This window comes from Ursus americanus, chromosome 21 (genome assembly GCF_024610735.1).
Source record: "Ursus americanus isolate L20-20 chromosome 21, mUrsAme1.1.p, whole genome shotgun sequence".
NCBI classification, from domain to species: Eukaryota; Metazoa; Chordata; class Mammalia; order Carnivora; family Ursidae; genus Ursus; species Ursus americanus.
In genome coordinates, this window is record NC_142147.1 from 50,165,192 (window position 1) to 50,189,897 (window position 24,706).

The following is a 24,706-nucleotide window of genomic DNA, read 5'->3' on the forward strand; positions in this document are numbered from 1 at the left end:
CCCCCTCTGTACCCTAGCGCTGCTGAGAGGGTTGACCTCACAGATTTGGGAAGATGGAATAAGGTTGAGAGACCACGTAAATGCCACCGTTGTTGCCAAAAGAAATAAAAGCCCCCCACCCCCACCCAGGGCTGAATCTGGAAGAGCTTGGCCCAGTGGGATGGGACTCAGGCCTCCTCCTCCGGGCTGTCTTCCTGGTCTGCTTTCCGGTAGTCACATGGGGAGGGAGGAGGTGGGGCTCCGGCACACCTGGCTCCCCAAGCCCAGCCACCCCGCCTCCCTACGGCTCTGGGAGGCCAGGTAGATCCTGGGCGGGGTTTTCCGGACACGGGTGCTGGGAGGTTCAGATTTCTGAGTGCGAAGAGTCACCTCGGGGGAGGGAGCACCCTGGTCTGCCTGCAGAGCAACCACGTCGTCGGCTCCCCGGATTCCTGCAGCCAGAACCAGGTGAGAGACGGCTAGGGGGTCTCTCCCCGAGGAGCTGGGACACACTTGAACTCGGGGGTCCCCTCTGGGATGCCCCCACCCATGAGTTTCCGGAAGCAGAGAGTCTATCCCTCACAGCCCAGGCGCTACCCCCCCCCCCCCCCCCGCCTGATCTACCTCCAGCCCCCAGCCACCGCCCAGCTCGGCTCCCCTCACCTTCCCTCCTAACAGATCTGTTACCTGAGCCGCCTCCCTCCTCTATCACCCCCACTCTCCCCTCCCCCTGCCCCAGGCCACCAGCTCCCTCCCTCCCATCACCCGTTTCCTAGAACCTACCCGAGAATCCCTGTGCGGACCAAAGGCCGGGGTTAATTTCCTGGTCGCTTCTCGGGATCTGCTCCCCCACCTCTGGGACGGACGCAGGACCCAACCACGGGACCCAGGGGTCCTCAGAGTCCCCGAGCTGCCGCCCCCATCCCCCGACCCACCATGGCCCCAGGGATCCCTGGCTCCCGGGTCACCCCTTCCGTTCCAGTCCTGGGAATCAAGCTGGGGACTTCAAAGTGGTGGCCTCACATCTGGGTCCCCAAGCCCTTCCCCAGAGATGCGCTTACAGTGTGAATTCCGGGCAATGGGAAGAACAGGACAAACCTGCAATGCCAAGAGCGGTAGGGAGGAGACTGAACTGGGTGATCTGGGATTACCAGGGGGAGAGGCTGGGAAGGGGTAGGGAGGGGCTTTCCGAGCGGAGGGGACCAGACAGCAAATCACAGGGTGTGACCATTGGGCCTGGGGATGTGGGAGAGGGAGTTATTTCTTGGTGGCAAAGCCTGGCTGGGTGGGGATGGGAAGCCCCAGGAGGGCTGTGAGCTGAGGAGGGGGCCAGGCCAGCTCTGGGAGTGGGTAGGGGGGAGGCAGGGCTCCTGGGGCCAGGCTCCAGAGGGGAGAGGACAGAGAGTACGAGGCTCAGCCTGGCATACGAGACAGAGAGAGTTTAAAAGAAATTATGGGCAGATATGGATGGCCCCATTTTTCTGAGGGAAGCTTCAGGCTGGACTCCTCCTTCAAAGTTGGGGCCCCTTTCTGTTCTCCAATCCTCCCGCTTCTATCGCCCAAGGGACGGCTGCCAGCGGACCAGGATGAAGGAAGGGATCTTGACCCTTCCCCCCCTTTTTTTTTTCCTTTTTAAAGATTTTATTTATTTATCTGAGATAGAGCAAGAGAGAGCGAGCACAAGTGAGTGGAGCAGGGCGGGGGCGGGGGGAGGGCAGATCAAGAGGGAGAAGCAGGCTCCCCACTGAGCAGGGAGTCAGAAGCGAGGCTCTGAGTCCTGGGATCGTGATCTGAGCTGAACAGACTGAGCCACGCAGGGACCCTTTAACCCCTCCTCTTGCCACTCCCTCCTTGGCGGGCTTGAGGTGCCTGAGGGGGACTGAGGACAGATAAGGAGGTGAACTTTCTGATCTCCAGGACTAGGGGGAAGGCAGGCTCCTCCCACTTACCCCAAGCGGCTGATCTTTCCATTCAGACTCCCAGGGGTTGGCTGGTTGGCCGTTGGCATTCCCCCAAATCTCTCCATGGATGTGGATGTCAGCCGGGCCAGCCGGGCCAGCCACTCTCCCGGTCTCCCTGTGCCCAGCTCCATACCCCACCCCTGGCCTTTCCCCCAGGTTTCCCCCCCCCCCCAGGCCCCTCTCTGACTAGTTCCCGAGCCTCACTTTGCCTTTGCTTTCAAATGGGCGTGTTTGCACTAACCAGGACTGGCCCGCGCTCCTAAGCACTCAGTACAGATTTCCTAACCCATGTTGTGCTCACACAGCCCTGGAGAGACGTATTATTATCCCCAATCTTTGAATGACAGCAGAAGTAAAGGCCCTTGGTCAAGGTCACATAGCCATCATAGCCCAATGAGGCTGATGACCGACTCCCCTGGGCTGTTCTCCAGATCCGCCCCCCACTCCCAGACACTGGGTTTCCTTCACCCTGTAAGCCTCCCTCCCTCATCTCCCCACAGCCTCGCACAGGGACAGGGGTCAAGGTCTGCAGGTGCTTCCCTTAGGCCCCTCAACAGTGGGCCCTCCCTCTTCCCGAGGGAGGAAGCAGGAAACGACCAAGGAAGCTCAGGGACACTGTTCTAGAACATTGTCTTCCTTTTCACCCAAACAAAACTAGCCTTCTTGTCTTTCTGTCTGCTGTAAACATATTTCAAGGGGATATTCAGGGCCAGCCCAGAAATGAAGAGGTTTGATTGTGAAGGTCGTCCTTCCAGTAGTCCCCTCTTTACTTACTTGGTGCTGGGAAATGGATTCAAAAACCAGAAAAAAGAGAGAGAGAGAGAGAGAGAGAGAGAAACTCAAGGCAGGGAGATGTGGCAGACACTTGGTGCAAGGAGGAAAAGCAACAGACGGAGCCCAAATGGGTCTTGACAGGTGGACACAGACCCACATTCCTTCTGCATCAATTTCCTGGGCACCTACTGTATGTCGAGCCCCGTGTCTGGGGGCTGCGGGGGGTCCAGAGGGAGTAAAGACCGACGCTGTCCCTCCCTTCACGGAGCTGTGTGTGTGATCAGGAGACTGGGACTGAACGATCCCAGCAGGGACTCACCTGGAGACACAGAATTGGGACAGAACAGGGGCCAGAGCTGAACTGAGTGCGGGCAGATCCATCCTGCTGGCCTTATTTCTCTCTCCCCCTCTTTCTGTCTCTCTCTCTGTCTCTCCTGTGGTTTTTCTGTTCTTGTCTCTCTTTCTTTTTCTCTGTCTCCATCTCTCCTTGTCAGTATCTCCTCCTGCTCTCTCTCTCTGGTTCTCTCCCTGTCTTTCTCTCAAGCTAGTTCCCTTTCTCTTTCTCTTTTCCTGTCTTTTTTTCCATCTCTCTTCCTCCCTGCCTCTCTCCCTCCATCCTTCTGCCGTCCCACAAGCATTTACCTTGGCCCCTGTTGTCCCACGTCCTGTGCTTCGCAAATTCTCGGAACCAGACAGAGGAGCCAAGTCAACTCCTTCACCTTCAAAGGCTCACAATCTAATGGCAGAAGGAAGAGAGAAACATCCGGAAGTGGGAAGAAGGTGGGGGGCCACTCCGCAGGGAGCTCTCCCTGCTCCTACCTGGGTGGCCCCTCCTTCTCCAGCTTCCTCCTGCTTCCCAGTCTCCAGAGAGTTCCTTCTACCCAGAGTCAGGATGGGGTCTTGAGGAATCCTGTCAGGATCTGGACAGGGATATAAGCGCAGGTGGCCTTGAGGGAACAGGAACCAGGAAGCCATCAGGGGCACAGTCATACTTTCCATTTCTCCCTTGGGCTCCTCTTTCTTTTTATTCTCAGGGTCGAATTCACTCTGCTCGTGGAGTTCTCTGGTCCATCTTAGATATGGCTCAATGTGGCTGCACGTGGGCCCTAAGAGGCCCTTTAGCCGCCAGGCCCTCCACCAACCAGTCACCTTCTCTGTGCTTCTGGCTTCAAATTCCCAAGGGAGAGACTCTGCTTGATACTGATGAGTCTTCTGAGCTACCCATGCCCACACGTCATGAGCTGGCAGTAAAGAGGCCAGCCTTGGACCAATATCATATGATACACCATGGGCTGTGTTTTAGTGTTGTTTTTTTTTAAAGATTTTATTTATTTATTTGACACAGAGAGAGACAGCCAGCAAGAGAGGGAACACAAGCAGGGGGAGTGGGAGACGAAGAAGCAGGCTCCTAGCGGAGGAGCCTGATGTGGGGCTCGATCCCAGAACGCCGGGATCATGCCCTGAGCCGAAGGCAGACGCTTAACAACTGAGCCACCCAGGCGCCCCTTAGTTTTTTTTTTTTTTTAATAAAGACACCCATCCTGTTAGACTGGAGTTCACCTTAGGATTGCCCTCGTTTTAATTTGCTCCCTTCTGTAAAGATCCCATCTCCAAATAAAGTCATATTCTGCGGTATCAGGAGTTAGGATTCCAATATACCTTTTGCAGAAAGACACACTCCAACACATAGCACACAAGCTTTATGGGTTGGGTGAGCGAAAACGTACTACCTTAATACAGTCTATGTGTTGATGGCCAGCACGCACACGCTTTATCTCATACTCCTCAACTCCATTAAAAAAAAAAAGATCGGACATTCACCGGGCAAGTAGAATCGCACATACTCACCCACTCCTCAGAGGGACATTCCCCAAAGGCAGCTGGGCCCACCGAATCTACATCTGATGCTCTGGGGCTACCCTGGTCAGCCCCAGAATTCACAGCCTCTGAATGAAATTCCTTCCTCTTGTAGGTTTCCATCTCATCCACGTGTGACTGCTCCGAATTCTATGATCTAAATGCTAGATTTGACCGTGACCAATACACCCAGTATGAAAAGTGGAAATCCACTGGTGCCTGGCCCAGAGCCCACACAGAACAGCGCTCTCCGCTTTGTGTGTGATAATATCAAAAGGTACTGGTTTTGTCCTCAGGCCAGGTAGTTTGAATCCTCAGAAAGGTGAAGGTACTTGTCCCGAATCACACAGCCGGTGAGTGTGGGAGCCTGTAACCAGAGCGCGTGCGCTCAGCCATGGATCTGTGGGTCCTTCAGTCACTGAGCGAAGCACAGTGTTGGGCTTAGGGAGTGGAGGCTTTACTTTCAGTGGCCATGAGGAAGGGGCCCGATCTGGAACTTTTGAGCAGTAAGACCGAAACTCTCCGGAGCGTCAGCTGAGTTGTGAAGTGAACTTTAGGCAGCAAATCCAGCCCCTCTGGCTTCTTTCATTCAAGACAGACAGGGCAAGAGGAGATTGTACCACCCTGGAGTTCATCTCGGGTCAGGCTCAACATCTGGTGATGACCCAAGGGGCCCAGACCCCCATCTGAGTTGGTTTAACTCAAATCCAGGCTTCTAGTGGACAAACCTGAGTTTCTTCTAGAATGCTAATGTGGAGCACCTGAGTGGCTCAGTTGGCGAAGCATCTGCCTTGGGCTCAAGTCATGATCTCAGGGTCCGGGGATCGAGTCCTGCATCGGGCTCCCTGCTCAGCGGGGAACCTGCTTCTCTCCCTCTCTTCCCCACTCGTGCTCTTGTCCCTATCTCTGTCTCTCTCTCTCTCAAATAAATAAAATCTTCAAAGAAAGAAAGATAATGCATGTGATCTTAATGGGCTGTGAGGGTGGCAGTGACTTAGAAACAGGGATATTGCTATTACTAGGTCATGTGCCAACTTCTGTCAGCTATAATTAGTCATTAAGGACCATATCTGCATAGCTTCTGGCAGCTTCCCAAGTAGAACCAGGTCGCACCCTGATTGATTTAGCCCCAGTGTTCTCTTCTGAATGGCCACTTGCTTCAGTACTTTGACCAGGAACCCAATCCCTGGACCAAGTCAACCAGAAACCTTTCACCTCAAATCTACGTTTGTGCAGGGCCTCCAGGATATGCTTTGATTAATGCCTGCCCATGAGGAAGAGTTTTAAAAAGAAGGGGTGGGAACCTGCATGTGCAGGGAAGGAGGACGGAAGTGTTTAGAAGAGCTGGGGAAGGGGCGCCTGAGTAGCTCAGTCGTTAAAGCGTCTGCCTTCGGCTCAGGGCGTGATCCTGGCATTCCGGGATCGAGTCCCACATCAGGCTCCTCCGCTGGGAGCCTGCTTCTCCCTCTCCCAATCCCCCTGCTGTGTTGCCTAAATAAATAAAATCTTAAAAAAAAAAAAAAAAAGAAGAGCTGGGGAAGCAGAAGGGTCTCATTCTTTTGACTCCTCCCACATATCCCCATTCCCATTATTCCGATTCCACAGTTGATCAGTGGCCAAACCTAGACTTTTACTGTGGCAACATGGTGCAGGTGTTGTTCCAGCCCAGACTTTGGAGTAACAAAGCCCATCAGTCATTCCTGGATGCAGTCTTTAGCAGCAATAAAGTGTTAACTGTGATCATCCCAATTCGTGCTTGTTCCACTTGTCCTTACTGGCTTCTAGCCACGTAATGGGGAGCCAATTCATTCCCTGCTTTCTTTCCCTTTCAACTGTTTGGCTTATGCTCAACAACCCTATCTTCAAACCCCTGTCCTTTGGGGGGCCTTTACTTTGTTCCGGGTGGGGGGGGTGTCCCAGGAAGGAGCTTAATGAACTGCTTTGCTCTACAAATCACTGGTCCAAGTTGTATGGCCTGGGATGGGGAATTCTCAATGTCCCTTACTTCCTATGATACTGCAGTAAATTCCATGTGTTCTCAGAAGGTCCATCCAGTGCAACCACCCCACTCCTGGAATTAATTCCTACTTTAACCAGAGTTGAAAAGAACAGGTCGTATAAGTATATACAAGGGATTTTCCTCTGGGTTTTCTTGGCCAGGTCCTTTTATGTCTCTGCACATCTCTGCAGGTGTCTCCCCATTGCTGGGGGCCTCTGCTTCAGCCTTCATCTGACATGTCCCAGCCACTCCAACCCCTCCTCTCTCAGCATCACCTGCTGTGGTCTCATACAATGGTATATGGTCTTTGTCCCTAGTTCCAGCACATGGCTCCTAAAGTCCTTGGCATTTCCTGAGTGATAGGGTGATAGGAGTGTCTTTTGCTCTGATGAGGTGACTCTTCACGGGCCCCTAGATAGCTTCAGGATCTGGTCACCAGAGAGACCAAGCTTGATGAAGACATTGGAACTTTCATCTCCAGCCCCCAACCTCTGGGGAGGGGAGAAGGACTGAAGATTAGGTTAATCACCAGTGACCGATGATTTAATCAATCATTCCTATGTAATGAAAAGTCCTAAATGGGTTTCAGAGAGCCTCTGAGTTGGCAAACTGACTCGTGAGCCGGGAAGGTGGTCCACCTCAACTCCATGGGGACAGAAGCTCCTCCTGGATCTTACCCTGTGTACTTCTGGTTATTCATTTGTGTCCCTTATAATAAACTGGTAAATGTAAGTAAAGTGCCTTCCTGAGTTCTGTGAACCATTCTAGCAAATTACCAAATCTAAGGAGAGGGTCAGTTTATAACCTATCAGTCAGAAGAAGTATGGATGGCTCAGGACTTGCAGTTGATGTATGAAGTGGAACTGAAGTCTTGAACTTGTTGGATCTGATATTAAGTCAGGTAGACAATGTCAAAATTGAATTGTTGAATTCAACCAGGTGTCCAACACCCAGGGGAGAAGAAAACAAACTCTTACCTGCCAACTGCCTTCTGAACTTTTAGTAAAAATATTCAAGAGAGAATTGGCCAACTCATCTTTTAGAGCCAGCCTACAACCTGTCATGACTAGTTAATGGCAAAGCCACTGTGAAGCCTGGTGTTTATCTCGCATTCAGTGGCTGTGGCCAGGAGGGTAGTCAGGTCAAGTGGTTGAATTACTGATGGGTTGGGCAATGTCCCTTCAAAGGGACTATAGACAGGCAGGGCATGCAAAGATGGACATCTCTAGGAGCTGGATCCCCAGTAAATAGTAGGTTTATACACTTGTACTCCCTATCTATAGACACCCACGTATATATACTCAGGCTATAAATACCCATATTCAAACATATAACGTATATATATGTACTGTGTGTGTAAGTGTCTGTATATATATATCCACACTGTATAAAGAGTACACACCCATATATGTACACGATACGTATACATTCATACAATACAGCTTACACATGTCCATTACATGTACACAAATTCACACACATCCATATACGTATACAACGTATAGATACCCACATGCACGTGCGCACACACACACACACACTCATACAATGCAGATGCCATCTGTGAATACACACAGTGAAGTCATATCTACACACACAAACAGGAACATACGAACCCAACGTACACACACTCCCATCACACACTCTGGAGACATACCTCCATACGCGGACCTGAGTATTTGCACCCCTTGAGACACACAGCAAAGCCACCCGCACATGCATCCCCCCACCCGCCCCAGGGCCTCCATCCCCCCGCCGCGAGCTAACATTCCCTGCTCTCCGTTCCCTGACAGCCATGCTCAGCAGTCAGGCTTTCTCCTTCCCCATGGCCCACATCATCCTCTTTGTCTTCACGGCTTCCACCATATTTCACATTCAGCAGCGGCTAGCGAAGATTCCACTCACGTGGGACTTTGAGACGCTGGTCTTGACGAGGACGGAACGCCCCACGAGCCAGCCGCCCAGGGGTATGTGGACCATCAACGCCATCGGCCGCCTGGGGAACCAGATGGGGGAGTACGCCACCCTCTACGCCCTGGCCAAGATGAACGGGCGGCCGGCCTTCATCCCGGCCGAGATGCACGGCACGCTGGCGCCCATCTTCCGAATCAGCCTCCCGGTCCTGCACGGCACCACGGCCAGCAGGATCCCGTGGCGGAACTACCACCTGAACGACTGGATGGAGGAGCGCTACCGCCACATCCCGGGCGAGTACGTGCGCCTCACCGGCTACCCCTGCTCCTGGACCTTCTACCACCACCTGCGAGACGAGATCCTGCGGGAGTTCACCTTGCACGACCACGTGCGGGAGGACGCCCAGAGGTTCCTGCGGGGCCTGCAGGTGAATGGCAGACAGCCGGGCACCTTCGTGGGGGTCCACGTGCGCCGGGGGGACTACGTGCGCGTCATGCCGCAGGTGTGGAAGGGCGTGGTCGCCAACCGGCAGTACCTAGAGCAGGCCCTGGACTGGTTCCGGGCTCGCTATGACTCCCCCATCTTTGTGGTCTCCAGCAACGGCATGGCCTGGTGTCGGGAGAACATCAACGCCTCCCGTGGGGACGTGGTGTTCGCCGGCAGCGGCATCGAGAACTCCCCCGCCAAGGACTTTGCGCTGCTCACGCAGTGTAACCACACCGTCATGACCATTGGGACGTTCGGGATCTGGGCCGCCTACCTCGCGGGGGGAGAGACCATCTACCTGGCCAATTACACCCTGCCCGACTCCCCCTTCCTCAAACTCTTTAAGCCAGAGGCAGCCTTCCTGCCCGAGTGGATTGGGATCGACGCGGACCTCTCTCCCCTACTCAAGCACTGATGTCAGGCGGCCCTTGGCACCCCCTCCTTCGCTGGCTCCAAGACCAGTTCCCAAGGCGTGAGGAGCATACTGTTACCTGGTAGCAGGACACTTCCCTCTTGCGTCGGAAGTCGCAAGGGACTTGTTTAAATAAGGCATTTCTGTGTCTCACACAACACGACGGGAGGTTGGTGCATCTCTGGGGTTAGTTAAGTCAGCAGCCCGGCAATGTCTTCGGTGACCCTGGTTCCATCCATCTCGTTCAGCTGCCATCAACTCCTCTCAGACTGGCTCCCTCATGGTCCCAGAAAGGGCTGCCACTTAGCCAGGCGTCACATGCAGACAACCTCTTCATGAGGCAGCAAAAAGAGCTTCGTTCTTGAGTCCCTTTTGAAGAGTGAGAGGAAGATTCCAAAGCCCTCCAGCAACTGCCCGCTCCCCGCCCCCCGCATATCCCATTGACTGTAAGTGTGTCAAATGCCCACATGACTCATTATAGGGCAAGGTGAATAAGACCCTGGGATTGGCTTAGCTTCAGATCAATAAATCTTTGCTCCCTTCAGCTGGGGAGCTGATCAGCCTCCTCTGAAAGACGTGGAGGCTTGCAGAAAGAAAACGGGTGCTCTAAATAGGAAGAAGGTGCAACACAAAACAGAGAAGCCCTGAATTGTGCGGGTTGTTCACGACACAAAGGCATTTGGCCAAGGAGGCAAGGGGGGGCTCTAGTAGAGTCAACAGCCTACTCACCAAGTCATGTGTCCCTGGGACTGTGTCCACCCAGAGGGCTCACTATTTTCTAGTTAGTCTGCCCAGACCGGGGACCTTTTCCCCAGTTTTCACAACAGTGCTGCCCTATTGGCTAGTAGCTGGTGCGCATCTAAGACCTCCCACCCACTCCTGCAATCCTGGCTTCAGTGAACTTGGAGTCCATTTGTTCTTTGTAAATGTCTGTGGTGGTACACCTAACAGACAGGATCCCCGCTAGCAAAGGTTGGGTTAACAAGACACAACTTGGGCTTGAAATGACAGCAGTTCATTATTTCCCGCAATCCTTTGGGTGAGCTGGGTGGCTCTCTGCTCCATGCAGTGTTGGCTGAAGCCTCATGCAGCTGTGTTTTCGTAGAGTTCAACGGAGCATCCCCTCAGTCATCAGCATCATGGAAGCAGCCCCCATACTGTGAGGAAGCCCAACCCCACTCAGGGGCCAGCAGTGTTAGCTGAGGTCAATCTCCAGGTCGTTCAGCATAGGCATCAGATACGATTCCACATGTCGTTCAAGTCAGCCTAGGATCCAGCTGAGGTTCCTGAGAACATGTTGCAGAGAGCAGCCCTATCTTGACTCCTGATTCACAGAGTCTGTGAGCATAACAATATGACTGTTTGATGCTGTGAAGTTTTGGGGTTGTCTGTGATACAGCCAGAGATAAACAAACTGAGTCAATCATTCTCTATATTTGCAGACACTTTCAGGACTTTGGCACGACCTAGGCAAAACATGAATCTCCCCACCTGACTGGAGATCCCACGTGCAAAGGTCCTGTGGCAGGGGGAGTCTAGTTATACATGAGAGCAGAACGAGGCCAACGAAGCTGGAACGCATGGAGACAGGTGGGAGAGAAGTTAACAGGGTCGACCGTGAAAGGCTTTGTGGACCATGGCAAGGACTTTGGGTTCTATTCTAAGGCCAAGGGGAAGCCATCAGAGAGTCTTAATTAGGGGACTAACACAATCTGATTCGCTGTGTGGACTTCACTGGCTGCTATGTGGAGGAAGGGCTGCAGGGGTAAAAGAGGGGCAGAGACCAGGGAGAAGGCTACTGGAACAGTCCTAGCAAAAAGTGGTGGTGGGCCAAGGAGGTCTCATTTTAAGGGCTCAACAGAGACTCCTAGGGTGTCTGCCAGTTTCACAATCCTGAAAGAGACATCTTTGCCTCAATCAGAGTGATGTTTGACTCAAGCATTCACCATGGGCCACTTATCTGAGGCCACGCGGAGAGGTCACATAATACAAACAAGGCCACCACGTTTGTAAGGGAATTGGTCTGAAAAGAGGGTAATAAAAGAATAAAAGGATCGGGGGATGCCTGGGTGGCTTAATCGGTTAAGAGTCCCCCTTCAGATCAGGTTACGATCTCAAGGTCCTGGGATCGAGCCCCATGTCGGGCTCTCTGCTCAGTGGGGAGTCTGCTTCTCCCTCGCCCTCTGTGCTCTCTCTCGCTCGCTCTCTCTCAAATAAATAAATAAATAAAATCATTTAAAAAAATAAACAAAATAAAAATAAATAAAAATTTAAAAAAGAACATAAGGACTGGGAAGATGCTCTGAAATTGAGTATATGGGGGAAAAAAGTTTGCCACTCACGTTTCAGTGGCTGAAGCAAGTCAAGTGGTCACACCCAATGTCAAGAACAACCCATTCACATCCCCTGGAATATTTGTGCCCTAATGACCACATCTTGTAGGCCTCCACAGTCTCTCCAGATGGTTCTCTGGGAGGCCCTTTCTTTTGGCTTAGTGCCCATGGAATGGGTGCCACAGTACTTAGTATGCTAATAGGTCTCTGTCTCAATAACTGTATTTAACTCATTCAAATTTCCAGTCTGACTTTGGGTTTTTTTTTTTTTTCATTTTTTTATTTTATTTATTTTTTAAGTAGGCTCCATGCCCAACATGGAGCTTGAACTCTCACGACCCTGAGAGCAAGGGTCACATGCTCTACCCACTGAGCCAGCCAGGCGCCCCCGGTCTGATTTTATACAACCCGAATGGGTGATGGTTGCTGGACCAGGTTTTGCCATTTAAAAATAAACAAACAAATCCTCAATTATTTTGTGTATAAATTTGGCATTCTCTCTTTTAATGTACATTTTAAACGTATCGGGGGGCACATTTTACATGGCGCTAAATTAAAGCAACATCATGGTTGGTGGTCATTTCCAAAGATGGCCATGACAACATGTCCCCTCGATTCCAACCACCCAAATCTTCCCCTGCCCATCCCCCTCTCAGTAAATGGCACTATCCATTCACTTCGACCAAAAACTTAACTTACTCTAGATTCTTCCTTTCGCACCGGCAAGTTCTGTGGGCTTTACCTTCAAAATACACCCTGAATCGGACCTTCTTGCCTTCTTCTACCATCACCACTCTATTCAAGTCACCACCATCTTTGCCTGGACACCTACAAAAGTCTGTCAAACTAAGGGGCGCCTAGCTGGCTCAGTTGCTAGAACGTGCAACTCTTGATCTTGGGGTCATGGGTTCAAGCCTACTTAAAATGTGTGTGTGTGTGTGTGTGTGTGTGTGTGTGTGTATCACAACGCCAAGAAACCTATGATGTAAAGCCTATATTGAAGATACGCCTTGAAGAATGAATTCGACTGATTTTCACTACCAGCAAGCAATGATGGTGGACCAGTGAGGTCATGGCGGAAGTGAGGCAAAGAGATTACCAGATTTCAAGATTCACCGTAAAGCTAACGTTACCGTGACAAAGTTGTACTGGCATAAAAGACAGACAAATGAAATCCAACAAAGAGTCCAGAAATAGACCACATACATGTGGTCACTTGATCTGTGACAAAGACATCAACACAGTTCAGGGGAAGGACAAAAGAGCTTTCCAACAAACAGAAGCCATCCAATATCCACACAGAGAAGGTGAACTTGACCCCTTCCTCTCACGATTCACAAACATTAATCCATGATGGATCACAGGCCAAAATGTGAAAGCTAAAGGCATAAAGCTTCTAGAATAAAACATGGGAGAAAAGCTTCATGACCTTGAGGTGGGCAAAGGTTTTTTTCTTTTCTTTCTTTCTTTCTTTCTTTCTTTCTTTCTTTCTTTCTTTCTTTCTTTCTTTCTTTCTTTCTTCCCCCTTCAGGGGGATTTCCTTTTTTTTTAAAGTAACCTCTGGGGGCGCCTGGGTGGCTCAGTGCATTAAGTGTCTGCCTTCGGCCCAGGTCCCAGGTCCCAGGTCCTGATCCCAGGGTCCTGGGATCAAGCCCTACATTGGGCTCCCTGCTCAGCGGGGAGTCTGCTTCTCCCTCTCCGTCTGCCTGCCACTCCCCCAGCTTGGTCTCTCTCTGTCAAATAAATATTTTTTAAAAATTAAGTAACCTCTACACCCAACATGGGGCTTGAACTCACAGCCACCAAATCAAGAGTCACAAGCTCTACCAGCTGAGCCAGCCAGGCGCCCAGTTTTCTTAACCAGTACACACCCCACAAAAAAACAGTAACCACAGAACAACTAATAAAATGGATATCTTCCTAGACAGCCCACACTGATTCCCGGCTCTTAGCTGCGGGCTCACAAGACATCTGACTCATAATCTAGTATAGAGTTTTATTTGGGGTCCTGCGAACACAGCAGTACCATCTGCCTCCTAGTCTATATCTTGCACCCTCTATGACATCATACCATCCCCATTCTCCAGATTTTCTTGATCAATTGCAGAGTAAAGCTAATCTGGCCCATACACTTTAGATATTTACGATCTTAAACATACACTGTTATATATCATAAGCCAGCAGAGGCCTGAGCTGGGAGAGGGCAGTAATATTTCATAAAGAACTTCAGGCTGGTTTGTCTGCTTAGAGTGGCACCTGTTATGAACTAAATTGGGATTATATCCCTGAACAGGGATTATGTCGAAGTCCTGACCTCCAGGACTGTGAATGCAACTTATTTGGAAATAGGGTATTTGAAAATGTAGTCAAGATAAGATCATTAGGGTGGGTCCTAATCCAATATGACTGTGTCCTTTTTCTTTTTTTAAGATTTTATTTATTTGAGAGAGAGAGAGAGCAGAGGGAGGGAGAGCACGAGCAGGGGAGCAGCAGAGGGAGAGGGAGAAGCAGGCTCCCCACTGAGCAGGGAGCCCGACACGGGGCTTGATCCCAGGACCCTGGGATCATGACCTGAGCTGAAGCCTGACACTTAACTGACTGAGCCACCCAGGCGCCTCTAGCATCATGTTTCTGAGATTCTCCACATTCTTGCAAGTCTCAATCATTCACTGCCTTTTCACTGCTGAGAAGTATTCCACCATGCGGCTGTCCCACGGGCTGTCGATCTGTTTTTCCATTTGATGGATTCGCGGGTTATTTCCAGTTTGGGGCTATACTCTTATCAACCTTGGCCTATAAATCTTTGTGTAGACGCATGTCATCATCTCTCTTGGGAAAATACATAGATAGCAGTGAGGTCTCCTATGAGGGCAGAGAGGAAAACGAGGCTTGCCTAAGGTCCCCCCACCAGGCAGGGGCTGGGCTCAAAGTCTGAACGCAGGTTTGGCTCCAAAGCATGGTTTCTGGAGCCCAAGGAGAGGAGAGAGGCCTGTTGCCCAGGGAGTGAAGGCTCGAGACTCCCATTTCCCTCTTTTCCCCCCAGTTCAGCCACCTATTCTATCCCTGCCCTGGCTTTGGGGTCTGGAAGTCATCATCCACCACGGGGGACAAACAAGACTTGAGGGACAGAACACGTAACAGCCCGGCAGGATGTTAGGAAAAATGGTGGACAACACCAAGGGCAGCTCAGGCCTCGTGCATGGATGGCGTGGGGGCAGCCACGTGGCAGAGGAGTGGAAGTCAATCCATCCCGCGGGTCAGTGACAACCACAGATGCTTAACAAGCGTGTCCGATGCCAGACAAGGTTCTAAGTGCTCTGCACACCTTAACTCATTTATTCCTCAGCCAACCCCGCAGAGAAAGTACCATTGTTCTTGTCCCCACCATCAAGATGAGAAAACTAAGGCCTAGGGAGGTTAAATGGGTCGCCCTATAGGTCATGGAGAGTGATGGAGCGATGAGTCCACCCAGGTCGATCTGGCCCCGGAGAGGAGACTCTCAGTCGCGGAGGCACCTGCCCCTGCATCACCCACTCCCAGGGGTGTTTCCCAGGGAAATTCCTTCACACTCTGTAACATGGCTGTGCTCGATGATGATGATGATGACGGATGGGGATGGTCTCGGGGTGCCTGGAGTTGGATGTGGGGGCGGGGCATCACCCCGGGGGGGGGCAGGGAGGGAAAATAAGGTGGAGGTGAAATGCAGAATGGGAATCAGCTATTGGGAGGAACAGAAGGGGTATGTGGTAGCTCAGACGGAGAAGGGAGAGAGAAAGAGACAGAGAGGGAGGGAGAAATGGGGAGGGGAGGAGGAAGGAGAAAGAGAAATAAGAGTATATTCTCCAGTCTACTCAGTGTGTCCTTCTGGAGATTATGTCCATAAGACAAATTGATAGGGGTGCCTGGGTGGCTCAGTCGGTGAAGCGTCTGCCTTCGGCTGGGATCGTGAACCCGGGGTCCTGGGATCGAGCCCCGCGTCAGACTCCCTACTCGGCAGGGACCTTCTTCTCTCTCTCCCTCTGTGCTCTCTCTCGTGAGTAAATAAATAAAATCTTCAACAAAAAAAAAAGATAAATTGATAATTGTGGTCATTTGTCAAATATATTCCTGGTCTTTTCCATGTGTCTACTGAGCTCGTGGAACGGCAACGTGGTGCAGGGGCGCCCCATCTTCCCGTGTTACCCCTTGGTCCCGCCGTTGGGAGCAGCCCAGCCCTCTCCCTGGGGGACAGGAGGGAGCAACTGGAATGTCTGGAGAAGGTTGGGTGACAGGTGGTGGGGAGTGTAGGGCCCAAGTCCTTCTCTCCGGCTCTGGGTTCAAACATGCACACCCTACCCAAGCCTGTGCCTGTCTTTCAAATCTCCACCTACTAGAGAATTCCTCAGCCGCCATCCCTCGCCCTGACTCCCTCTGGGGTTGCCCTCCCCTGGACACGGGAGACTTGGGGACAGAGAGTCACAAGCTCAGAGTCGGGCTGAGGTGGAGACAGACAGAAGCCCCACCGCACCCCTTCCTGATCTTTCCAGGGCCAATGGTGCCCCTTTACCACCAATTTTCAGCCTGACAGGAAAGTGCCCACAGGCCCTAGCCACCACCCACCTCCAGCCCCAAATTCTGCAGCCGCCACCCCACCCACCTCTCGTTCCAGCAGCCCTGACCTCACAAGGCTCCCCAGACCGTTGCCCTGACCCCCCTACCCATTCCCCAAGGCTTCTGGTATTTTCTAGGAGTCATGGCCCCTCTGCCCTGAAAATCCTTATCACCCCGCCCTGGAATTCCCTCTGTGCAAATGTCTGAGCTTCACCAGAGCAGAGACGGAGGCTCTGTTTTTTCAACTCTGAGGGCACAAGCTATGGACTCATGAACCTAATTTAAAGTGCCTCTCTGACCCCTCCCGCCCGACTGGTCAGATGACCCCAAGGGCTGCCTTTGCCTCCTGGTAAAGAGCTCTCGCTCCCTTGCCCGTTCTCTCGGAGGAACTAGAATCGTGGATCCGCAGCTCCTAAGGGTGATTAATATTTGTCAGCGTGTCTCCCACGCCAGGTCCAGCTCGTGGGAAGTCTCAGTGAACATCTCATCCTCACTGGGCTGTAGGGACCCGTGAGCAAACAGACAGACGAGGGGAAGTCACTGGTTCCGGGTACTGTCGCACGTCACTGATCTGCTGTCCTCTTCCACCTGCACTGGACAGGGCGGGTGGCCTGCCCAGGTTCCCCCAGATAGATCTGGATCCCTCTTCCCGGCTCTGTGCACCCAGCCCCCCATCTTCTGTGCGCTCTCTGCATTCATTATGGCTTTTTATTTCCCGCAACCATTTCCTTTATGAGCTCGTATACTGGTATACTCTACTCCGGGGCAGGATTCCTCTGCCTTGTCACCCCAGGACCACGCTCCAGACAAGTAGGGATGGCCCCCTCCACCCCAGAGCCAGCTGAAATTATTCATATTAGACAATCTGAAGCCAGCTCACCCTGTCTCCCCTGTTCCTTCACTGGGAAACCGCGACAGAGACTCTTGCTCAGGGCTCCCCTCTCCCCCTCTGCCTCCTGACTACCCTTGGCCCTTCCCTATGTGCACAGCTTGGCACACCCCCGTCTTTGGGGATCTGTGAGAATGACAAACTATCTTTTTTTTTTTTTTCCTTTTAATTAGGCTCCACTTCCAGTGTGGAGCCCAATGAGGGGCTTCAACTCACGACCCTGAGATCAAGAGTGAGACACGGAACTGAACCGACTGAGCCACCCAGGCGCCCGAAGGATCTTTTCAATTGCGGTCATTCTGATCTGTCAGCTCCCCCACACCTGAATATTAATAAAAGCTACATTTTACAAGACTTTGTTGCTAATGGCTTCCCCTGCGACCTTCTTCTTCCGAGGACCGCCCTGGGGTTCAAGGTGACTGGCAGTTTATGTCCCGCCTGGTGGTTTATGTCCCGCCTGGTGGTTTATGTCCCGCCGTCTCCTCATGACTCATGGCCCAAGACTGACAAGAGGGGTGGAGTCTCCAAATATGGCCCCCAATGACCACGCCCCCAAGATGCATGTATCTGCGTAGCCCCTCCCATATTCAGCCAGCCTGACTTGCATCAACCCGTGGAGTGCAGTGAAGGTGACAATGGGCCAGTTCCAAGCTCTCTCTTTATGTGACTGACAGCTTCTCCTTCCCCCTGGAGTAATGCTCACTTTGGGGGACCCTGAGCTATCATGTAGGGAGTCCAGAGACCCTGCCGGAGAGACCACAGGCTGGCTGGTTCCAGCCTACTAGCCATTCCTGCCAAGGCGCCAGACATGTCTGAGCCATTTTAGATTGTCTAGCCCACTTGGACCCTAAGATGACTGCAGCCCTAGTCACTGGGCCGAAGAATTGCCTTGCTGAGCCCATCAAGCCAGGACATTGCGTGATCATAAACAGTTATTATTTTAAGACTCTAAGTTTGGGGGTGGCTTGTTAATCAGCAATAAAAAACCCAAACAGGGGTCTCCCTAGCTCCCTTTGCCTCAGGGTAAGAAAGACCCTGCAACTTAATTTATCCTCCAGAGCTCCCCATGGGATCACACAGGGGTTGGGACTTCACCTGAAGTCATACTCTTGCTAGTCTTCTTCCCCTTCGCTGTCCGGTTTCCTCCGCTCCTTTTTGGTTTCTCCTCGGAGCATTTCTTTAAAAAATCATGGGCTCGCGAATCTTGTCTCGGGCTCTGCTTCCAAGAGAACCTGACCTCAGACATGACGCTTCTGATATTCTCACTTCCAACCAGAAGCCAAGGGTCTGGCTCCCTGTTCTCCCTCCTGACTCTTCCCTGCCCCCTCTCCTGCACCCAAAAAATTCAGACCACCTTCCAGATTCCCATCTAGTTGGTGGCATGGGAGGGGAGAAGGTGGGAACAAAGACATCCATGAGGTCTCTGAAGGAAGAAGCAAGCAGCTTGTTTGCCCCGGCCAGCAGCAAATGACACCTCCCTGCCCCAACCACACAACCATGGAGGGGATCATATGGAGGTCAGGCAGGAGAGACTCGGGCGGTTGGCAGGTCAGCAGTTCAGGGGCCAGGTGGGGATGACAGTCATCTCTGATTCTGCGTCTGTGGTGGGAGGGGCTCTGCCGGTTGTCCCACCCCCTCCTTTGGGAGTCTGTCTCTGTGACCTTCCCATCCCCACCAGTTCTCCGTCCCTGGAAACCCCAGCATCCATCACCACGGATCCCCCAGAAGGTCCCACAGCCGGGTGCCACTGGAGTCGGATAAGTCAGCAGAGAAGATGCTTGGGGCTGGGGGGCCACAGCCTAGCAGGGGACCCCCACTCAGAGCCTCCAGCCAGTCCAAGGAGTCTGTGGGGCCCCTGGGAGAGGGGGACGGGGAGTTTGTGGGGGACGGGAGCGAGGAAGAGAAGACAGATGAGAGGCCTTCAGAGTCCGGGGAGGGGGACAGCACGTCGAAGGAGCCGGGGAAGTCCAGGGGGATGGGGGGCAGCGGGTCTGCAGGAGAAAGGCAGAGATCCGGACCCCACTCCGTTATTCCTCGTTTTCAGAAATGCAAGTCCCCAGCCCACTTCTCCCTAGAACCCGGGACTCCAGACCCCAACCCCTTCTTCCCTTGGACTAGGACTCAAGAAACTCAGTCTCCTCCCCCAAATCTAGGAGTTCGACTCTTACCCTCGGGCTCCACCTGATCCTCCAGGATGTCATCAATGCCCCGGTTCGGAAGCAACTGCGGACGGGCAGAAGAGGCGTGAACCTGGGATCCCAGCCCCATCCTGTCCGAGACCCCTAGCCCGCTCCCTCTCACCTGCGCCCTGCGAATGGCTTCCTGCAGCTCCTCCTCCAGAGTCAGGGCCGCTGTGGGTGGGGCTGAAGAAGGAGCGGGTGCTGAAGCCGCAGCGGCAGCCGCAGCCGGAGCCGCAGCCTGAGCCGGAGCGGGAGCCGGAGCGGGAGCAACGGCCGGAGCAGTGGCAGGGGTTTCCGAGGCACGTGCGGGAGGCGGAGGGTGAGAGTTTGGGTTTGGCTTGAGCTGGAACCGCAACCAGGAGTTCCCATAAGCCACGCCCACCTGGAGCAACCCCACCCACTCGCAACCTGTGGCTCCACCCCCTGGCCGCCTCCCGGCCTCCGCGAGCTCGTCGACCGCCCGCGTTTGGTACCGCCCGGTATTCTTTCATTGGCCTCTCTTCCCTTTAGATCCTCCCACTTTGCCCTTAACCACGCCCCCACACTTCATTGGCTATTCTTCTTTCGACTTCCCACCCCGTCCCGCTTTGTCTTCTCCTCACTGGTCCATAACGCGCGTAGCCCCGCCCTCACCGAGCCCTGCCGCCGGACGGCTCCCAGAGCCTTGGGCCTGAGGCGCGGCCAGGGAGCACCCGCGGGACCGTCCTCGCGCCGCGGCTTCGGCCGCTCGCGGGGCAGGCCGCCGCCGCGCATGCGCTCCAGGAGCATCGACTTAGTCCCCGACACCGGGAGGCCCCGCAGGCGCAGCTGCTGCCGGAGCTCTGAGACCTGGGGTGGGGGGCGGGGAGAGGCCTTGCTGGGAGGGCTCCGGGCCACAGGCGGGAGCTGGGGCTGGACATTTGGGAACCGCGAGAAGAGGGATTGGGGGCCCAGGCTCCTGGGTCTCCAATGGGGCAGAGGGTGCGGGGTTAGACCTGTGGGTACCCACCGAGGGAGAGGGCCAGCCTGGGAAGTTACTCCCGACACTCACCGTCAGCTCCTCCAGCTTTAGGGTCTGAAGTTCCAGCTTATGTGGAGGGGGCAAGGGGCTGGGGACTCCAGGTGGGGAGGGAGTGAGGGCAGTGGGCTTCATCCTGGCGGGAGTCAGAAGGGGGAACCAGAGGTCAGAGGGGGCAGAGAGAGACAGGGCATTCCAGGGTCTTCGAAGAGGAAAGAGAGGGCCCAGGAAGAGGGCCAATTCCTGTGCGTGGGAGAGCAGGAACCAGAGGCCCAGTCTCTTGGGTCTGAAGCCAGTTTGCCCGGAACTGAAGGAAGAGGGATTGGGAACTTGGACTCGAGTCCTGGAGGAGGAAGGGGTTGGGAGCTGAACTCCCCTGCTCTTGGACTCTGGGTTTGAGGGAGGAGGATGCGGGGCAGGCTGAATTTCCCACCAGAGAACAAAAACAGGGATCATACCTGGGAGGTGGCAGCTGTGAGTTTGTCCCTTCCCACAGAGGTGGTCCAGGGGGACCCAGGGCCAGCCCTTTGGCCTGGGGGTCTACCCTGGACCCTTGTCTCCGCCCTGGAGGCATGTACTGGTGGTAGGTCAAGTTCCCCTTTGGCTTGGGCCCTCTCCAATGTTGGGAGATCTTGGGAGACTCCTGAAAAGCAAGTGTGATGTCATATGCTTCAGCTCTGTGCCCGCTGTCCTGCCCCAGAGCCTCATGCAAAGCATGGCGTCAGCTTGGCACCACCAGAAAGGGGCCAAAAGGGCAGCAGCAAGGACAACCAATGCTGGACTCTCCGGGGTACTTCTCCTCACTCAATGGAGACTCACCTTCAGGGACCTCCAAGGGCGGTATTCTGATTCAGGGAGCAGGTCCCCAGGGCTGAAGAGGAAGGGGGTGGGGCCCGAGGACGAGACTGGGGCTGGAGCTCCAGGGGCCAGAGCAGGGTCTGTGGCTGAGACCCACGGATCTGGATCCAAGACTGGAGAGGCAGTGAAGGACCCTGAGAGGCCTGTAGATAGTAAGCCAGGCAGGGAGGAACAAGGCTGTGTGGGAAGGAGGGCCCTGGAGGCTTCAGCCACACACACACCCCCACCCCACCCCCACCACCCCGTGTGGGAGGACAGGCCCAGGGAGGGAAACCCCAGCAGTAGGAGGTGAGTGCCCAGACTCCTGGATCTCAGGGCAGAGGTTCCAGACTTTTATATTCTCAAGAAAGGAATCATGTCCTCAGTCACCAAGGGGTGTGGTGGCTGAGGATCACGGGTTTGGGGGGTTTTGCTGGAACAGGGTTGGGGCCAGCACTCCTGGTTCTTGAGGAGAGAGAGAAGCTGAAAGCCACATCCTGAGATTCGTGTGCCTGCCAAGTGTGGAGCCTGGGATGCCTGTTTTCTTCAAAGAAACAGGATCTGGATTCATTCATGCATTTCATTGGAGTGGGAAAAGTCACAGAAGGGGAAGCAGAGCTTTGAGGGGTGGGGTGGCCAGGGACCTGTACTTCGGGTCCTCGGGAAGGGACAGGATAGGATTTCAGGGTATCCCTGGCATAATGACTGAGCTCAGCCCAGGGACCAGTGCAGGAGATCTGGGAGCTTCTCTCCTGGGCGTCCCAGGGGTGTCAGGCCTCCACCCCCTCCCTTCCAGGGCCCACACTTACTTGGGTCCTGATACCGTCTGTGGATCCGAAGCTGGAGGACTATGGAGAAAGGAGGGAGGTGGGAGGAGAAAGGCGGGAAGGGAGTGTCCAGGAGCCTGGCCTGGCAGGCGGCGCAAGCTGCAGTTGTTGGCAGGACATGCGTGCCCAGCCCCCTTACACACCCCATGCCGGCGGGTGGGCCGGCAGCCTGTTCCCTTTCCCGGGCCTCCCGCCTGCTCCCTGCTCCCTGCCAGAGCCGTTCTGGGACTCGGAGCCAGCCAGTGTGCAGGCGGGAGGCAGCCCTGCCCCCAGCTCCACCTGCCCCCTTCCTGAGCATGTGCCCACCCCGCGCAAGGCACGATGGCCATCTTGGCAGCCTGACCCATGTGTACCTCACCTCTTCGCGTCCGCGCGCTCCCGTCTGCACAAGCCTGCTCCCTTCTATGTACCCCCGGGCCTCCCCACACTCAGTCCCTCTGCACACGCAGTTCCCTGGGCTCTGGGCTGGCACCTGTGCCCATCTCGTGCACTTGTAGCCTTCGATACGCTCCATCCTTGGCTCACTCTGTCTTGGCACCTGCCCAGCCTTGCTGACACTTCTTTGCACATTCAGGAGTTGGCTTCCAGTAATGGAGCGGGGGTCTCTCTTTGCGCATTTCACGTGCACTCTCTGGCACACTCTTTGCTCTTTGGGGACTGCTGTCTTTGCACCCCCCCCCCCCCAGCATTTTCATTTGCACACTCCTATGCCTTTTGCCTACTGAGGAACTGACAGCCAGCACACGCTTTCGGTCCGCATTGGGACCTAAAATACAACCTTTGACAAGCTCAAGGTTTAATAGAGCTCACTATCCCCTCACCAACACTCCCACACCTCCCACTCCAAAGTCCCCACTCTGTGCACTCCTCCGCTTTGCGCACACGTCAATTTAAGCCCCCGGTCCTTTGCAGTGCCTGACCCTCAGCACACCCACCCCTAGCCAACCCCTCCACACTGTTTACAGAAGCATCGCACTGGCCATTTGCACACTCATTGAGCCCCCCACACTCAGCCCCTTTGCTGGGGCCTCCTTTATACACAAGTGACTTTTGCACAGAAAACACCTGCCTTATGGGTCCCATGGCCCACCCTCCCCACCTCACCCACCACACACACTGCCCGAGTTAAGAGTATTTCGATCCCAGGACCCAGAAGACCCCTTCCCCTTCTACGTGCATAGAGAGAAGCCGCTCACCAGATCTGAACTTGGAGCGAATGATTTGGGAGCGCTGAGAGGAAGTTGCGAGAGTCATTGCCAAGGCTGTGATGGAGACCTGGACTGAGGGGAGGACAGGGCCCACGGAGGAGGGTCAGAGTGGAGGTCAGGAGGCTGTCCCTCCATGTGGAGGCAGCAGAAAAAGGGCCTCAGGGGCTTAGGGATAGGAGAGGCCTTGAGCCAGAACTTCTGATTCCTGGGGGAGGAGGGGCTAGGAGCCCGGACTCCTGGATTTGAAAGAGAAGGGGGTTGAGGGCCCCAATTCCTGGAGCTTGGGGGAGGAAAGACTGGGATCTATGAAAGGAGACCCCTGGGCCTGTGAAAGGAGAGGAAGGAAAAGGGGGTGAAGGGACAGAGCTCAATATTCTGAAGAGACTAGAATCCAGCACCCTTGATCAAAAGGGGAAAGGGACCTGGTACGTTCCTGGGAATGGGAAGGGTCTCTGCCACCTGCATTGGAGAAGGAAGTGGGTGGGTGTCAGCCACCATGGTCTGTGAGGAAGGGACTGGGACCAGAGAGGTGACAGAAAAGTTAAGGTGGGTTCCCCCCACCCCCATTCCAGGGGCTTCTCACCAGGTGGGCTCGGCGCAGCAGTGCTCTTGAGCGGGTTAACTCCCCTGGTCTAGGCTGGAGGCCGCAAGCTCCGCCCCACCGGCCTGGGACCGCCTAGGACACCCCTTTCTAGGGCGTGCCAGGAGCCTGTGGAATGGGGCGGGGGGAAACAAGAGCCCCGCCTGGGACCCTGAGAAGGGGCGGGAGCACCGGCTGGGAGGGACCGGGGCGGGGCGAACGTCGGGGTTCCCTGGGTCTCTCCTCCTCCGAGTCCTGGGGCTGCGGGGTCGGGCAGGGCAGCGGCGGGCGGACTGACAGAAGCAGGTGCCTGGAGAGGGGCGCCGGGTGAGCAGCGGGAGCAGGTGGTCGCGACCCGGCCCTGCGGGCAGGTGCCACCTGTCGCTTATTTTTTCCCTGACGCAGCAGCAGGAGTCGGATTTAGGGGAGTGGAAAGTACAAACTGGAGCCCCGAACTCCTGGATCCGAGGGAGGAGGGGGCTGGGGACCTGGACTCCCGGGTCTGAGGGAGGAGTGGGTTGGGGGCCCGGACTTCCGGATGTGAGGAAGGAGGGATGCCAGAACAAGGACAAGAGGTGTTGGGATTCGGCAGTGTGCCCGACAGGCAGAAATGTCCAGATGGGGGCTGGGAACCCAGACTCCTGGGTCTGAGGGAGAAGAGGGCTGGACCATGGCCTTTGGGGTCGAAGGGAGAAGTCTGGTTCCCACCGGCAGGACTGAGGGCCTGATATTTGGCAGAGCAAGCTTAGAGCTTTGTCCTGAAATGCGTGGGAGGCCCCCAGGGCTCCGGGTTTGGATTACAAGCCGCAGGGCAAGCTGAGGCCGAGGCTATAAATACCACCTCGGACTCGGCAAGAACCCAACGCTCTAGTCGAGGACCCTC

General features: G+C 54.4%; 2 protein-coding genes across 6 annotated transcripts; one reads left to right on the forward strand and one right to left on the reverse strand.

Annotated features, from left to right (window-relative positions):
- Positions 1 to 336: 336 nt before the first annotated feature.
- Positions 337 to 12,102, forward strand: LOC123776296 (fucosyltransferase 2 (H blood group)). Its single transcript, XM_045772212.2, has 2 exons — positions 337 to 447; positions 8,364 to 12,102. The coding sequence occupies exon 2, from the start codon at positions 8,366 to 8,368 to the stop codon at positions 9,383 to 9,385; it is 1,020 nt and encodes a 339-aa protein (XP_045628168.2). The 5' UTR covers positions 337 to 447; positions 8,364 to 8,365; the 3' UTR covers positions 9,386 to 12,102.
- A 6,516-nt stretch (positions 12,103 to 18,618) lies between these two features.
- On the reverse strand, positions 18,619 to 24,629 carry MAMSTR (MEF2 activating motif and SAP domain containing transcriptional regulator). 5 transcript variants are annotated; one of them, XM_087870959.1, is made up of 10 exons: positions 23,827 to 24,629; positions 23,232 to 23,315; positions 22,018 to 22,056; positions 21,191 to 21,342; positions 20,830 to 21,014; positions 20,405 to 20,507; positions 20,008 to 20,202; positions 19,496 to 19,717; positions 19,363 to 19,417; positions 18,619 to 19,185 (listed from the first exon to the last, which is right to left on the reverse strand). In XM_087870959.1, the coding sequence occupies exons 2-10, from the start codon at positions 23,287 to 23,289 to the stop codon at positions 18,902 to 18,904; spliced, it is 1,293 nt and encodes a 430-aa protein (XP_087727085.1). In that variant the 5' UTR covers positions 23,290 to 23,315; positions 23,827 to 24,629; the 3' UTR covers positions 18,619 to 18,901. The 5 variants fall into 5 exon arrangements, with proteins under 5 accessions (XP_087727085.1, XP_045628129.2, XP_045628131.1 ...); XM_045772173.2 differs by having other exon boundaries at positions 21,191 to 21,372; XM_045772175.2 differs by lacking the exon at positions 23,827 to 24,629 and having other exon boundaries at positions 19,496 to 19,612; positions 21,191 to 21,372; positions 23,232 to 23,811.
- Positions 24,630 to 24,706: the final 77 nt, after the last annotated feature.

Coding starts and splice junctions, on each gene's coding strand:
- LOC123776296 (XM_045772212.2), top strand. CDS start 8,366: ATGCTCAGCAGTCAGGCTTTCTCCTTCCCCATGGCCCACATCATCCTC.
- MAMSTR (XM_087870958.1), bottom strand. CDS start 22,549: ATGGAGCGTATCGAAGGCTACAAGTGCACGAGATGGGCACAGGTGCCA. Junction 21,373..22,017: donor CAGACGGTATCAGGACCCAA/GTAAGTGTGGGC, acceptor TACTATCTACAG/GCCTCTCAGGGTCCTTCACT. Junction 19,718..20,007: donor CCGTCCGGCGGCAGGGCTCG/GTGAGGGCGGGG, acceptor TTGCGGTTCCAG/CTCAAGCCAAACCCAAACTC.